Consider the following 15765-nt stretch of genomic DNA (forward strand, 5'->3'; position numbering starts at 1 on the left):
CGACGACGACGTCTCGTGGAAGGTCGAGTGCGCCTCCTACGGAGCACCCGGAGAGGACGACTTCTCAGGACATTCCCGACGAGGATGCGACTTGTGGCATTGACTAGCGGGCTTTGGCAGCCGAGCTTACGGTAAGTAAAGATGAGTCATGTTCAAGGTGTTTTTTTTTTTTCGTTTTTCGAAAAATGCAGGGGTCTAGAAATGAATCTATATATACATATTTAATTAGAATACAGATTTATTTCTTGGCGAGTTGATATACAGAGGTCGACCTATATTTATGTTTGGCCTATTTTCGAGTAAATACGGTTTAAATTTTTTGTAGGATACGCCGTGTCTGTCGCTGCCAAGACATAAAAAAAGCCCAGTTTGTATCCCCTAAGCCAGTCCTGTGTGCACGACCGTGCGCATCAAGATAGTGCATGAAACGCAAAATCCCTGATGAAAATAATTGTGCTGCAAACATCTTGGAACACTTCTCATTGGACCTACACTGCAAGTATGAATAATGTGCGTAAAGTTTTTTTGGTAAATCGAATTTAAATGTAGACAACCAGGTGTGCACTCTCGATATCAGTATTAAGTAACTGTACTGTTGCTTTCTAGGTATGCTAGTTTTTAAATATTTAATGTACTCGTATCTGACGTTCCCGCAGAGAGTTTGCGCACGGAGTCCACATACTGTATTTTTCGCGATTTTTCATTGAATAGAATCGGTGGCTGAAGGGGATATTGCATGCTACCTGTTCCAACAGTCTTTCTGTAGATTACCTTTGAGAAAGACAGTTCTGTTCAGCCTTCTCAGATAGGTTTCAGAAAGAGGCAGAAATAACCTGCATAATAAACAGCGATGTTCAGATAGCTATTTGAACAGATTCAATAATTGACTTTTTTATTATTCGCTTCAGGGCACATTAACGAAGTTGTCTCCGCTGAACAAAAAAATACTGAGAGGCCAAACATTGTGTCAGTGCTCTCTCACCCCCCTTTCTCCCATTTACAGCAGCAATAAATGCAGTCGTATATGCTGTCCCAGCTGAAATGTTTCCAGTCACTGCTGGATTACTAGGCACGAAATATCCGCCAGCTGAAACTTTTTCCCATCTGAGATAATCTTTCAGCTGGCAATCGTAATTGTTTCCAGCTGGTAAACGTACTCATTGCCAACTGGAAGAATGTTGAATCCCACCTCAAAAGGTTCACCTACCCACTGCACGACCTGTAAATTGAGCTACACTAAGCGAAAAATGGCATCTGGAATCAGCATTGAATCCGCTGGAGTGTTTCCACATTCTTAAGTAGCAGTACTGGCCAGTTCGAATCACATCCAGGGGTGAGAACACGCTCCGCTTCAGAATTTACTTTCTGCGCCGACCAATATGTGCTCTATTCTGTTTCCAGCTGGCTCTAGAAATTTTCAACTGCAAGTGCTAAATACACTGAAAATCTGGCTGGAAACCCTGTTGGAAATTGATATGCCATTTTTTCATGCGGAACTGTTAGCAACTTAAGGCGCGAGTAAAAGTTAGTAACATTTAAGTCGTTTAGGGCAAGGTTCAGAGACCTGGTGAAAGCGAACAAACCAGAAACGCTATTTGACATCCATGTATATGTTCGCCGAATCGGTCAGCAGAAAGCATTCTTTCTTTAACGAGAAATATTGGCGATGGCCACGCGTACACGTACTCCGCCTCTTAGATGTGAGCCCGGCATCGTCCGCTCAAAGCCGTCGTGCAGAATGCGGCTAACGTGCCGTCCTCGCAGCAGCCACTTCGTCCTTGTGCGCTATAGCTACACTAAAATACGTAAAGCCAAAGAAAAAAAAATAGCGCGACCACCTATAAGAAGAAGGGACGCTTCGGAGCAAGCATCGTTGGTGAGGGCTGCGGGATGCTCCTCAAAGTTGCTTTTCTCGCGATCCCCCTTCTTGGGGCGGCTCGCCGTCGCTCTTGGAGACGCTAGCCGCCGCCGGCGTCGCCGCCTCGGTTTTGGCCCGGCTCCTGGAACGGCGCACTTTGAGGGAGGGCGCCTTGGTCGGCTCGGTGGCCTGACTGCCTTCCGGCTTGCTCTCCGACGCCTTGGAGTCGCTCGACAAGTCCGACTTGGCGGAGCTCGGGGACTTGGCGCTGTCCGTTCTTGACGGCGCCTTCGCCTCAAACGCGCCGGGAGCTACGAGGTTGTCCGGCTGGATCGCGACGTCCGTCGCCGTAGCGGCTCTTCTCGCAAGCTTGCTACTCGTTTTCCTTTTGGTCCTCGAAGAACCGTCGACGTTGGACGTCGACGGTTGCACGTCGACAGTGGCCTTCAGGGAAGCGTCGGCGGTGCTCGCTTTCATGGTTTTCGGTGAAGCGTCGACGGAGCTGGGCTTCTGGCTCCTAATTGAGCCGACGCCGCTATCCCTCAGCTTCTGGAAAGGGTTGACGACGCTGCCTTTCCAGAGCTTGTATACGTCGTCGTCCTTGGCCAACGGCGGTTCCTCGACTTCGTTCTTCATGTTCGATTCGCCGCCGGGCTGCTGCGCACCGATGCTCTGCTCGCTCTGCTTGGTCGCTTGCCTCGATTCGGAGTGGCGCAGCGAGACGAAGCAGTTGAAGACGTCGAATCTCTGCGGCACCCAGCCACTGCGGAAGGCCAAGAAGGCGCCGTACGAGCCCAGCAGCTGGGTGAGCAGGCCGAGCAGCATGCAGGCGAGCCGGAAGGGAAACTGCTGGCCCAGCTCCTCGTCGTACATCGGGAGCCTGATGGTCACCGGCACGTTCATCGACGGCTCGCCGCACAACCCGCGAAAGACGACGCTGACGAAGAAAGCTGCGAGTGCGCGCGTCAGGCTCAGGATGGATCTGCACTGTTCCTGAGCGCGTACGGAGCTTAACGGTATATGTCTATTGGCAACCACTAGATGTGTCCAGAACTCGCGCGCGTTATGCAACTGCATGGGATATACGACATGAACTGAACGGTACTGCACGCCTGGAAGGTGCGTCAATTAACGATAGTGCACAATCTCATAACTGGCAAAAATTGAATAAATATGCGCGTCGTAGCATCGGAAAACACATGCGAGCACATACATGCATACACACGCACGTGCACACAACGCGTGTTAATAGTACGTAGGCTCGGTTTCGAGAACACCTTTCTTGTCTCGACTTAGCACAATGAGGTTCTCACGCACAACTGTAACTAAATGGGCTGCTTTTGTCATTGAGGAAAGAAAAAGAAATTGGCTGAAGGCTTAGCTTGGTTAAGCCTGGAAGATTGCGAAAGCAATACCCTTGGCTGCGCCTTGGTTCGGCTGATGGTGTGGACATGGTTGCCCTTTGTTAAACTTATGGCTATACATCATCCGACTTAGCGCAAGGCAGCGCGCCGACCACTGCGAGAAGCCGAGCTGTAGCCCCATTTATCCTCCTAGCGTGACGTCACACCAGCGAGCGCCCTCTCTCGGTAGCGCCGCAGCAGCGGCGCGCAAGGCTTCGCCTCCACCATCGATGCCGCGAGCTGGGGCCCCGTCTCTCGGTCTGGCGTGAGGTCACACGGTCACGTGACGCGCAGCTGTGTAAGGAGGCGCCACGACCACCGATGGTCCGAAAGTGCGAGCAGTATTGCTTTCGCAATAATAACCTAGGAGGTAGCGTCACGTGAAAATCTTGAAGCCTATTCTTGAAAATTAAAAAAGAAGGGAATCATGAAAACAGAAACCAAGCGCATGAAGGCAAGCAGTGTTTTCTAGTCACTCAGAGGGACTGCGCTGGATTCTTCGGCTGCTACGACTGCTGCAGCCATCAGAATTTGTAACAAGCGGATAATCGTGCGGATTCACCGGAGGTAGTGTTCCCATTGCAACGGCAATCACGTTTTCTGGTATCTGGGCCGAGAACCAATCGCACCGAATGCTGCTAGCGAGCGGCACGGCACAACGGCGGCTAGTGGCAATCAAACTTACCTTGAACCAAGCCGCGCGGCGTGCTTCCCAAGATTAAACGCGCGATGTGCACATTTCCCATGATTCTACAGGGAGAGACAAACGCGTCAGAGGAGGTTGCCTTGCAAAGGCTAGATGCCTTACGTCGTGCTCCCTCCAAGACTTCTTTTTTTCTTCGTGGCTTTTGTTAATATTCATATTACTGCGATTAGCATCCTTAAGATACTTCACGTACTTTCCGGTAGTTATGTCTGCGCCTGCCCCTAATCGTTTTCCCAACCAGTGAGTGACCCAAGTTGTCTACTAGATTGGGTCACTATAGGTATGTACTCGTGTTCGTCACATGATCGTCATCCAAGCTTCGCCATCCGACTCTCGGCTGTCGTCACGCCTTCGCCGTCGTCCCTTTGTCGTGGTTCACCGTCACGCTGTCGTCGTACCATCGTGATCGTTTCAGAAACACACTTTCTGCTGCGTTTGCGCCCTGACCTACAAGCCCTTTAACAAAGGGATGTCAATCAGGGCCACACTGCCGCTGGTGACGCAGAATTCATGTCGAATTGTCGTCATGCCGTCGTCGTCACATATGCCACACCGCCTTCGTCGTTCAATCAACGTCATTCAGCGCACAGTTTCGTGTAACAGATTTAGAGACCCGCGCTGCGTTTGGAAGCAAAAAAACGACGAAGTCAAGTGGACGCAACGGCACGACCCGCTCAATCGCCGCTCTGCAACTGCAGCCAGGTCAGCTGAGCCGTTCTACTTTCCGCTGCTGGCGTGAAACGTTGTCCGAAACGAATTGGCATGCCTCCAGCGCAGATGTTTGCACACCACATCGTGGTCCGAGTGGTACGGACGGTAATCGTCCGGCTAAATGTAGCCAATCCTTTTACTGGGCGCTGTAACAGTTGAGGAGGAGTTTGAGATGAAAAAGTTGGAAGGTTTATTTAGATTATTTACAGTGAGCCGACCAAGAAATTAACAGTCATAGAAGTTATTACGGGCCGGCAGCAACTCGGACGCTGCGGCCCGTGGCAAGAAGCTCGAAAGAGATGAATTAAGGAATGCTCTCGGAATGCTCTCTTGCTGCTCCCCGTCTGCGTCTTTTAAGCCCTTCGGTGTCTCGAAGACACGTCACATTCGGCCAATGGGAGAGCCCGTTCAGGTGACGCCATTTTCGGCCAATCGGCGAGGGCTTACTTCTCCCTACGGTCTTGCCTTGCTGACTTGCAATGCGCCGTCACAATAGATGGATGGGGGCGACGCCGCCAGGTTTTCACGGCGCATTACAGCCGTCTTGCTTCGGGACCCACTTTACCCGCCACAGTGCCAGGCTCTCGCTTCACTTTCGGGAAGAGTCAAGCAGTGAATAGCGCCACCGGCGGCACACGAAGTGGGGGCCGCCAACTTGTTTGCACGTGTCGCACCTCAGGAATGTGGTATCCGTGCTTATGGGCTCCTTAATTAGCTGTGGTGCGATTCGATGTGGTCTGGGGAACTCGAAGTAGGCTCAGGAAACGGCCCCGTATCTAACAGCGCGGACAAACGCCAAATGATTTTCCGTCGGTCTCTCAGTCTGTCGCACCATCGACGTGCGACGCTTGTCGCGCTGCTGCCGGCGTTCCTCGTCGCGTGAGCGTTGTGAGACACCTGGTTACCTGCCAGGGGCGATGTTACTGCAACAGGTTGGCACGAGTGCGGCGTCGCGCCGACACGTCGTCTCCTTGTATCGTCAAGACAGCGTCCGAGGTTAGCGATCATATCCGAGGGAGAATAAATAAAACATTTATTCAAGGAAAATGAGAAGATACAGGCTTGGCTTACGTGTGTGGAACTCGAGCGCGGTGATAAAACAAGCTATCGCTTTCAATTGTTCGCCTTCGGGTGAAACCGCCGTTATAAAAAATAGTGACATGGCGGGGTACTGGTCTCACACGACAGCGGGTCTTTTCCTCGTGTAAATGCGGTATTTTGGAGAGCACACTGACATCTCAGTTCCTAGTATACCCAACAGCTTCCTGCGCTCTTCCTGCGCGCTTCCGACGTAGCGGTTATCTTGGTGTGGCAGGTTATAGCGTTCGCTATCGGGTCTCGGGGCCACCTCCCGATATTGATTTAGGTCGTGACACGAATGGCACACACGACTTGTGGCACGCAGTTGTGCCATATGTCAAAATTTATTTACTTCACGGTCACGAGATAATCCCTAGAGAATGTAAAAAGCATCGTCTATATGCGCTACCTTTAATTTTTTTCCCCGATCGAGTCTCCTCCACAGCAATTCATAATAAAATTTACGTAACGCCAACACATTTGTCGATAGTCCATCATACAATTTCTGACTCACCCAAGAAGGCGCCGTACGTGTTGCAATCTTCGAAGTAGAGGACGCAGATCAGCTGCGGGAACAGCAGCACGTAGACTATGTCCGAGCAGAGCAGCCACAGCTCGAACACGGAATTCACGGACAGCGCCAAGTAGGTGGCCCAGGACCCGATGGCGAACACCATGACTCGCAGCACCAGGGACACCTCGACGTCGGAAGCCTGCAGAAAGCAGTTGGATACTCTCGGAACGGACGCCAGAGTGCGCTCTTCGACGTACCTTGTCCTCGACTTTCTCTTGACTTATCTTTACTGGCGCTCTTGCAGCCATGAATTTATACCAACTCTCCCGGTGAAGGCCGAAAGAAAAAAAAAAACCGTGTGGCGTGCCTTGCGCGCACCTTTAAGAGGCCATGACTTCGGACGTCCGACTATTCTCAGTTTTTTTTTTTTCAAGCGCTAAGCTCCCACGGACAGCGACCACCATTTTAGCATCAATTGCGTGACGTCAGGAAGTGTGGGGCCGCCGCTTTGTTGTGTGCTCCGAAACAGTTCCGAGAGAGACGCTTTGTTCCGCATGCTCTGGCACGCGATGGCGCAGCAAGGGCGTCGCCGTTGAATTGTGCCCGCAATTCCTTCGCTCGCGTGGTAAAAAAGCGGCGGTGGACCGCCAAGAAACATTTACCAAAATGACGCATGAAGGCTACGACGCATTTCTAGCACCTGCAATCGCTTTCGGTGCTAAAGCGTGGCCTTTGAGATCGGCATCCTTTACACCACGAGGCAGACGTTTCCGGGGCTTCGTTTTAATTCGTCACCACTCTGTACGGTTCGAATACGACTTTTCTACAGCACTGAATGCGCTCAGATCTTGCGAGCTTGGTGTGAGATGTCTACGGTTTAAGGTGCAATGCATAATTTAAGCTCGAAACAATGGTGTTAATAATAAAGGGGAAATGAGACATCCGCCCAATCGTAGCAATTGCTACAAAGGAAACCCATAAGGGCTCCTCGAAAGAAAAGCCTCGCAGTTGAAGAAAAATTCGTCCTGGTCCGCGACTCGAACCCGGGACCACCGCCTTTCCGGGACAGCCGCTCTATCATCTGAGCTAACCAGGCGGCTAGCAGATGGCACGGCGAAGTCGAATTTATCTACAACTCGAAGCAAAGGCAAGTGTTTTTAAGATGTTTTGCATGCCGCTACCGTAGTTAAACCGCAGGTGGACAACATTAATTCTGAGAACTACGGCGTCACTCATATCGCACTGTGCCTTTTCGCAGCGTTAAACTCCACACAATTTTAGTCATAGTTAAGGAGTACTGACATAATATTTTCGACTATTCATTTCTTGCGTTAAATGAAGGTTCTGGACCACTAAGCCCTAGGAAGAACAGCGCCAAGCCTGAGAGGCACCGCTAACAATTTGATACAATAGCTTTTATACAGCCTGTTGCGGTTTTATTTCATGGGATGGTACTGTGTCGTAATATCATCACACAGTTACGTGGCCACGTGGTAGGAGGACATTGCGACGTTCTGACCTTCGCTTCGTCATCCTAGCTCGGTCGTCCGCCATGCTGCCACATTGGCCCTGACACGAACAGCAGCGCACGAAGCCACCGAGCGAGTGTCAAAACGTCGCAATGCCCTGCTCCCACGTGACCACATGCTGTGCCGTGACGCCACAACACAGTTACACGTGTGGCACCTGATGTGCTCTTACAGCTTGCATCACAGAGTCTCAGACAATTACTAGATGAAACTGTGGCGCTAATGTCCACGGCAACTGCAAGCAGGGCAAGCTAGTTCAGCCAGTTTGGCAATAATGGGTAGTGAGTGGAATGAAATTATTCGATGGCTGGATTCGAACCTTTGCACAGAAGCCCGATAGTGAAACCATTACGCCACGGACCCACGCACCAGCGGAGCCACTGCAATCAGTAACGATTATACGTGCTTGCAGAGCTCTTACTAAGTGGGTCGTTGCAATGGCTCATACCGGAAAAAAATGGCGACTAGTCGGGCGAGAGAAAAGAAAATTTCGTCATCAGGAATTGTTCATACCCCCGTAAGCAAGCAAAGATGCAATGGCTGAACATGAATGAAGAAACGAAAGAAACAAAGAACGAGCGACTTGTCGCGGACACGCGAGAAATTTGCCATCGGGCAGTCGGAACAAAGCATGACATCGTATTTCAATGGTTGTCAAGTCATTGTGGCCTCTTGGAAACGAGCAGGCAGACACAGGCACTTGATCTTTACATACGAGTGTCGATTGCGTTGCTATCCCGCTATCAAGAACAGACGCAGCGGGAAAGCTCCGTGCGCTTGATCGCGAGCTTACCTTGGCCCAATGGAGTTCGGCACGCGTTAGAAACCAGCGCCTTTCTTCCCTATCCTGTTCTGAAGCTCCGCATTCCACATGGCTTACCACAACGGGAGGTATATAACTCTCATCTGTCGCCTATGGCTTGGGGTATCTTTTACCAATGCGTACTCTTACCTCATCGGAATGGCCGCAAGTCCAGATTGTAAAGTTTGCGGGAGCAAAGAGACGATAGCGCACCTTATGTCGTTTCAGTGCACAAATACAAGTCCTCGGCACCACGCTCGACAGGATAGACAACCGTCCCCTTACGGAAGGCAAATTCTTGGACCCTGGTCCCAGGTGACGTCGGCACGAACTTCTTTAAAAGCGCTATAATGTGCTTTTTAAAGGAAACATGACTCATTGAAAAACTACAGTATGTGCAAACTGAATCTTTTCTGCTCCTTACCCCATCCTCCTGTGTGGAGTAGCCAACCGGACCCTTATTCGTTAACCTCTCTGCCTTTCACCTCCTGTTTTCCTTCCTTCAGGCCTTTTTCAGTCTACAATAAATTAAATTAAATTCACAACGCCGCGCTGCCGTACCGGAGCTTCGGTTTCGGTACCAAATGCAAGAAACTGAACTGCAGCTTTCATTTGTTCGTCCAAGTCAATCTCTTAGCGTGAAAAGACAAGTAGAGTTATGGTGGAATAGTGTAAATAAACCGAGAATGTTAGAAAACGATTTCTTGGGTCTAAGCTAATTAAGTGTCTAGAGATACGAGCGAAACTGAGTTAGTGCCATCTTAAGCGAAGTATTTCTAGAGCCGCATACGATACCATGGGTCGAACGATGGACTGGTAGACGTTCTTGGTGATCATGGAGGATGCACTGAGCATGGAAGAGTCCGCCGACGACATGATCGCAGCCGTGATGCCGACCAGGCCCACCAGAGGGACCAAGCCGGTGGTCAGGTAGCGTATGGAATACGGCAGCACCCTCACGATGTCCTTGTCGCGCAAATGGTACGGACCAGGATAGCCGGCCGCCGTAAAGTCTGATAGGGTGAAGAAAAAAAAAAAAGCGCGTTCCCTGGGCCCATATACACGTAAAAGATTAACGCTAAAACTGTTGGTAAGATTATTATTATTTTTTTTTTTTTGATGCGCGACGACAGAGACAGCAATATAAAACACGTTCTATACTCTTCTCTCTCTCTCTCCCTGTCGCCGTGTTTCGAAAAATATTCAGCACGAGAACCGACCAACTAGTACGCGTGTGTGACTTTTTTTAGGCTGTGGCGCGCGAAATCAGTGATGACGATGAGCCATAATAAACGGGAGTACGTTTTTAGTGAGCAGAAGACCCTAGCTGACGGTCATTCCTCGGCGGATCAATCAATCAATCAATCAATCAATCAATCAATCAATCAATCAATCAATCAATCAATCAATCAATCAATCAATCAATCAATCAAACACTTACTTGATTGATTACTTTATTCATTGATTAATTGATTAATCAGAACTTCTTATTGGGAGTTGGGTCACATTAAAAGTATTTAGTATGCAGAAAAGGAGGTCCCATAGTCAAAGACTGTATCGGTACCTCCTGTACAAGAACAATTATGATAGTTAACAAATCTCTGGGCCACCTCGCGCCGGCCGCGAGAAATCCGAGCCACGTGCCCGCTTAGCTTTCTGTCCCTAGCCAGCCGCCGTCCTCCTCACCTTCCTCGACGTCGATGCCGCTACAAGACCAAATCAAACACTGCTAATAGCGAATCTGATCAAATCGAATCTCAAATACTTTTGGAAAAGTTTTCGACTAATTCCTTTTTCTCCATTAATATTCATACGCACGTTCATGGAAAAGGTCGCAACGCAGTCGTCTCGACGAAGAAGACGCGCACGCTGTTAGCTAGACTGGCCAGAATTGCAATCCGCTGTGTAAATACACTGTGTACAGCCTTCCGTGTCATCAGTGCTCCATTCGCGTAACAATATGAAACATTGTTAACGTCACAGCATTCGTTATATTAGCAAGTTCCTCTCATTACATTTCACGTTATGAGTACGCTTCATCAAAAGCTGGAATGGAGCGTTATGAAGAAATAATAAGCTTAAAAAGCAGTCTTGTGAGCAGGTTAGACCTTAACGGAAACGCGCGCTGACTGCAGCGATGGCAGAGAGAGAAAAAAAATTATTCTCTATACAGTGAACTCTCACTTGAGTGAACTTCAAGGGACCGAAGGAAATAGTTCACTTAACTGAAAGTTCACTAAACTGAATATTTGCTAGACCAACATAAGACATGGCATACAGAGTCGAAAGTTTGAAGTGCAAATCATGGAGCAAAAGTACAGAACACTGTAAACAAAAGACATGGCATCCATAGTGTTAGAAATGTGTTAAATGGAATTTGTACATATTTGGCACGCGAATTGCCGTTGTTACTTAAAAAATGGAAACTTAACGGAGCCGATGAAAAACACACCACGTGGGTCGTTTGTGTGCACATGCGGAACCGACGAGACTGGAAAGAAAGAGACGACGACCGTGCCACGACTAGCCGGTCAGAAAAAAAACACACACCACGTTGTTTGTGGTGTGACAGATCGCCGCTTTGCTCTGGCAGCGTTGTAAGCGCCAGCGATGTTACTTTGTTCATGACCTCCGAGATTACATGCTTGCTCGTTTTGTGCGGGCTATCTTGGAGGCCATGCCTCGTTGTCGTTCGTTTTCCGCGCCGCCGCTTTGCCCCAGGGACGCTGTAGCGCCAGCAACGTTACATTGCCGCTGGAGCGGTGGTTTGATGAGGGCAGGCATCGGTTGCGCCTGCAGTGCAGGGCGCAAAACTTCGTTGAACTGATCGTACAAATAAGCCTTGGTCCTCTGAGTGAGTTCGTTAAACTGAAATATTCACTGTTCCGAAGTTCGTTTAAGTGAAACATTTTTGCATAGAATGTATAAGAAAACTGCCGGGGATTTTTAAAAAGTTCATTATTCTGAAATATTCGATAAACCGACGTTCGTACAACTGAGAGTTTACTGTAGTTACAAATGTCGCTGCGGATGGTGCCATTATTCAGAGAGAAAATGCAAAAAGAAAACACACGGTTGTCGCACGGATGAAGAGTACCAAACAATACCCATTGCCGAATGTCATGCATGAGCGAAATTTGAGCGCTAATGATTGCGATTTAGCTGGGAGAGTTTGGCCGCTCGCGACGCAGCGTGGTCACGTAGGTTCCCGTTCCTTATGTCCACGTGGGACAGGGGTGAAATTTGTTTTATTTTTGCTTCAGTTTCATAATCGATCGGACACAGCTGGCAATAAGAAGTATTCGAAAACTATTCGAAATAGATTCGTGTTTAACCTATAGCGACTATGGGGGGGTTCCAAGCTAGGTCACAGGCTGTCACTCGTAAATGTTGCTTATGTATCCGCTTTTGACTACAATACCGAAAGTTACTGTACGGCTAGGGCGGAGAGCTGCACAGCATGCGCACGCTTGCTTTCATGCTCATCGGTACCACCTGCAAGTCAAGTTGCACGTACTCGCGCTTTTGGCCGCTGCGCTGATCGCTGCAGGCGGGACCGCCAGCACGATGCAACCCACGGCGGCCAAGTACGAGAGCATCCGGGCACCGAAGTCACTCTCGCAGCTTAGCACGCGCTGGAAGTACACCTGCGTCGAACACAGTTGCGCAAGTTATCCCCGTCGCATTTGCGCTCATGTACGCGGACTGACGCTCGGTCGAGGCCTCGCGCACTGCCTGCGCATCAGTTTCGGCGGAGCGCCAATTTGTTGATCTGCTAAACCCTCAACTACATAGTACTAAAGCCCGTGAGACAAGCCCAAGTACTGCTTAGGGCTGAATTCACTTTGCGCACCCCACAAACAAACAAACAAACAAACAAATGCGTGCATGAAAGTATGGAGGGAAGAGTTTTTTGTATCACCTCGAGGTGGGGAGGGGGGAAAGGAGGGGGGGGGGGGGCGTTGCGCGAGTATGTAAGCAGTGGACGGGTTTCGAAGCCCGGCCTCGAAGGCTGCGTACAGCCGTCGGGGACGAAATGTTTTCTCCGCGTTTCTCTGCGGACACCCACTGCAGGATTGTACATAATGCTAATAGATAGGCTAGAATCAGGAAAAAAAAAAAGAAGATATGCACATCTGACGCACGCGTCGGTATCTCTGTAAAAGGAAACTTTCGGGAAACGGCTTACTAAATTCGATGCGCGCAAGTTTCTTTATTGTCATCTGTACAACGTGTAATCCTACGCAATGTTTATGCACCGCACAGGTCACCGATTTACGTCACGTAACGTCTTATGTTTAATGGCTACTTACGCCGTTCACAATCTAAGCCGGAATGGAAACAGCCGTTCATGCGAATGCACTGTGAGAAGTTCAAGCAGTGATGTCACGAGGACATCATGTTTAATGTTTGTCGAGAAAAAAAAAAAAAAAAGGTAAGCAGAGGTGTATACATGCAAAGAGGAGTGCGACGCGAAAAAATGTGTTGTTACGGTTGACTGGTGGTTATAGCGTCAAGATCTTGTGCTGGGAGAATCCGAGGTTCGATTCCACGATCGTACACTTAGTTATTCTCATTTTTCCGTATGCGAGCTATTCGGGCAAGAAAGTAGCAGCCATGTGGTAAGCTAAAGTCCGGGGAGAGGGTTTGCAAAAGAAAACTTCGCTTTAAGAAAGCATGCGAATAACAAAGCACGTACACCAAAGAGGCGAGAAGTACAACGCAACGTCAATGACGCCAGGTCTGACGCTACGAGAAGACTTCAGCATCAAATTAGGATACCTCACGAGTGTCTCCGATCGTTCATGCAAGCTGACTGCGATCATTTCACTTGCGAAAAGAGGGTGGCAGAGTTTCTACAACTTCAAAAAATATGTCAGTACTCCAATAAGGCGCGGTGCTCTGGGCATTAGATCGCGAGCCACTGCAGAAAGCTGGCGTCCATCTGACAAGACATTTGCAGCGCTGTGGGAGGTACGAGATGCACCCAGGCAATATCCTTGCGCAGCGCGATGTAGTTCCAGGCGAAACTGTCTAATTAATGGCAGTATTAGATAATTAGTTTTTGCTTAGTACATGATGCATTACAGCGTTACGTGACAGGTTGGTACTGTTGCGCATGCACATCGTATACCGCAAGTAGCCGAGCAGACGACGTGGCGCGGATGAACACATGTCGAGGGGGGCATTCGGCCTTCCTATTGGCTACGAAGTCCTGCAGCTTCCACAATGCCGCAAACGACTTGCGAGATGGAGTACATGCATACGTTTACGCAAAATCGATTCGTGATGCTAGCAATCGGGCTTGCAGATCTGCTAAGAAAATGTCGAGTGCATCTTTCTTGACAGCGAGTCCAGTTTGTATCACTCGTGTGCATCGATTTCTCAAGCACCACAGAAAGCAATATCCACAAAACACGTTTCCCGGTGGTTTTGGTGCTTTTAATTACCTGCCACGGAATACCTCCGAGCGCGGTCATCAAGAAGGCGTCGAAAAGCTGGCTCACGCCGCTAGACTCGATGGTGCCGACCCAGTCATTGTGCGGAGGCCCCATCAGTCCGACGGCGTGGTTGCTTAAGCAGAAGGGCACGCAAATCCACTGCACGAAAGCGTTCACTCGTGAGAAAAAGTGTGCAAGACGAGGAGATGGTGGGGCCTGTAGGCGCTCCCAACTATATAGAAGCCTAAAACGAAAAATAGAAAAAGAAAGAATGCAATAACAGCAGTTCTAAAGATGACACACATACACACAACGTGTCTATATATATCTATATATATATATATATATATATAAGCAGAAGCATACGTTCCCGAGCAGTTCGCAAAATGCAAGTGTTCATAAAAATATGCAAATTGCGCCGCACGTTGGTGGCAAACGCAGCACTCGCTAACACGCGCACAAGCGCCGCAGGAACGCGGTAAGAAAAATTAGAGAATTATGAAAGCACCAATATGTGCAAATACAGAAAAAGAAATACACCCAGAAATACAACGTTTTCGCGTGATGAAAGTTACAACAATGTGATTAAGTAACTGAAACATTGTAGATTCTTCAAAAAACTGCATTAATGCTCGTGCTCCACTGTGTTGCATTTTTTCTTATGGTCATGCACGCAATATTTCACCTATAGTGGTGACTTCGGCGTGCTATCCAGAGCATGTATCTTCACGAAAAGTCCTAACGGTGAGTATCAATCTTTGCAGTATAGATGTTCTATGTCTTCTTCAGCCTCTTCACAAGAGTACACGACGGTATCAGTTTTCTCTATACTTTAGAAGCTTGCATCCGAAGCCTATCGATTGCTGTATCGATTGAGCGTCTGGTTTTCGTTGGTGTAGTGAATTGCATGTGAAGGTCTACCATATAATTTGAAGCTTTCCGCACCATATGTGAACGACATTCGGACATACAGTTGGTTTTAAAAACAACGTACATAATTGTAGCGATAGTAAACGACTCTGGCGAGCTGCGCGTGCCGATGACGACATTTTCTGTAATGTCGCAATGGCTTGGAATCCATTGCAATATGTCATGAAGAGCCTTTGCCCTAATCTAAGCTTTTTTGTATTTCCTGTATTAACGTTTTGCTTAGTATAACGAAGCTCATTCATTTTATGCACAACAATGAAGCTTGCGAATCGTCAGAATTAATCCTCGAAATGACCCCGGCTGTCAACATATGAAAGCGTACCGTGTTGAGCTGTGCCGTCGTAGATATTAAAGGGTTCATGAAATGATCTGAACATTTTTTTTAGGCGCGTAAGGTACAGCTACAGTAAAACATTCGTGCCACAATTTTAAGCGAACCGTCTCACATTAAGACAGCTACGGACTATTATAAGTTATCCTCCTCCCTAGCCATGATTTTCCTCCTGAACTCGTTCACCGACCGATCAGGGCTAAGCTCCGCCTTGTCTGGCTATCCGTCATGATATGACGCTGTGTAGCCTACTCCGGGTATGTTGAAGCCAGCGCACGAAGCCTCTCCAACCTCTCCGCTGGCGCATGGTCTTCGATCCCCAGCGAGAGCTATCCAAGCACCACGCGTTGCGAGCGTTCTGTCGCGGTAAACGCAGGCGAGCTGGGCGTTTTGACGTATGGGTGGAAGCTTAAACGTGAGCGGCCTAAGAACGGCCTGCACGGTGCAGCCATCTGGTGGC

At 48.9% G+C, this 15765-nt stretch overlaps 1 protein-coding gene across 2 annotated transcripts in view; it reads right to left on the reverse strand.

Moving 5' to 3' along the window:
* LOC126517178 (high-affinity choline transporter 1-like) overlaps window positions 1-15765 on the reverse strand; it is a 33536-nt gene continuing 17771 nt past the window's right edge. For both annotated transcript variants that reach the window (XM_072287128.1, XM_072287127.1), the window contains 5 exons: window positions 14054-14203; window positions 12121-12250; window positions 9399-9616; window positions 6273-6471; window positions 1-2808 (listed from right to left, as the gene is read on the reverse strand). In XM_072287128.1, coding sequence (XP_072143229.1) covers window positions 1898-2808; window positions 6273-6471; window positions 9399-9616; window positions 12121-12250; window positions 14054-14203 — 1608 coding nt within the window. In that variant the 3' untranslated portion in view covers window positions 1-1897. The remainder of the gene's footprint in view (window positions 2809-6272; window positions 6472-9398; window positions 9617-12120; window positions 12251-14053; window positions 14204-15765) is intronic.

The sequence above is a fragment of the Dermacentor andersoni genome, chromosome 3 (genome assembly GCF_023375885.2).
Source record: "Dermacentor andersoni chromosome 3, qqDerAnde1_hic_scaffold, whole genome shotgun sequence".
Classification (NCBI taxonomy): domain Eukaryota; kingdom Metazoa; phylum Arthropoda; class Arachnida; order Ixodida; family Ixodidae; genus Dermacentor; species Dermacentor andersoni.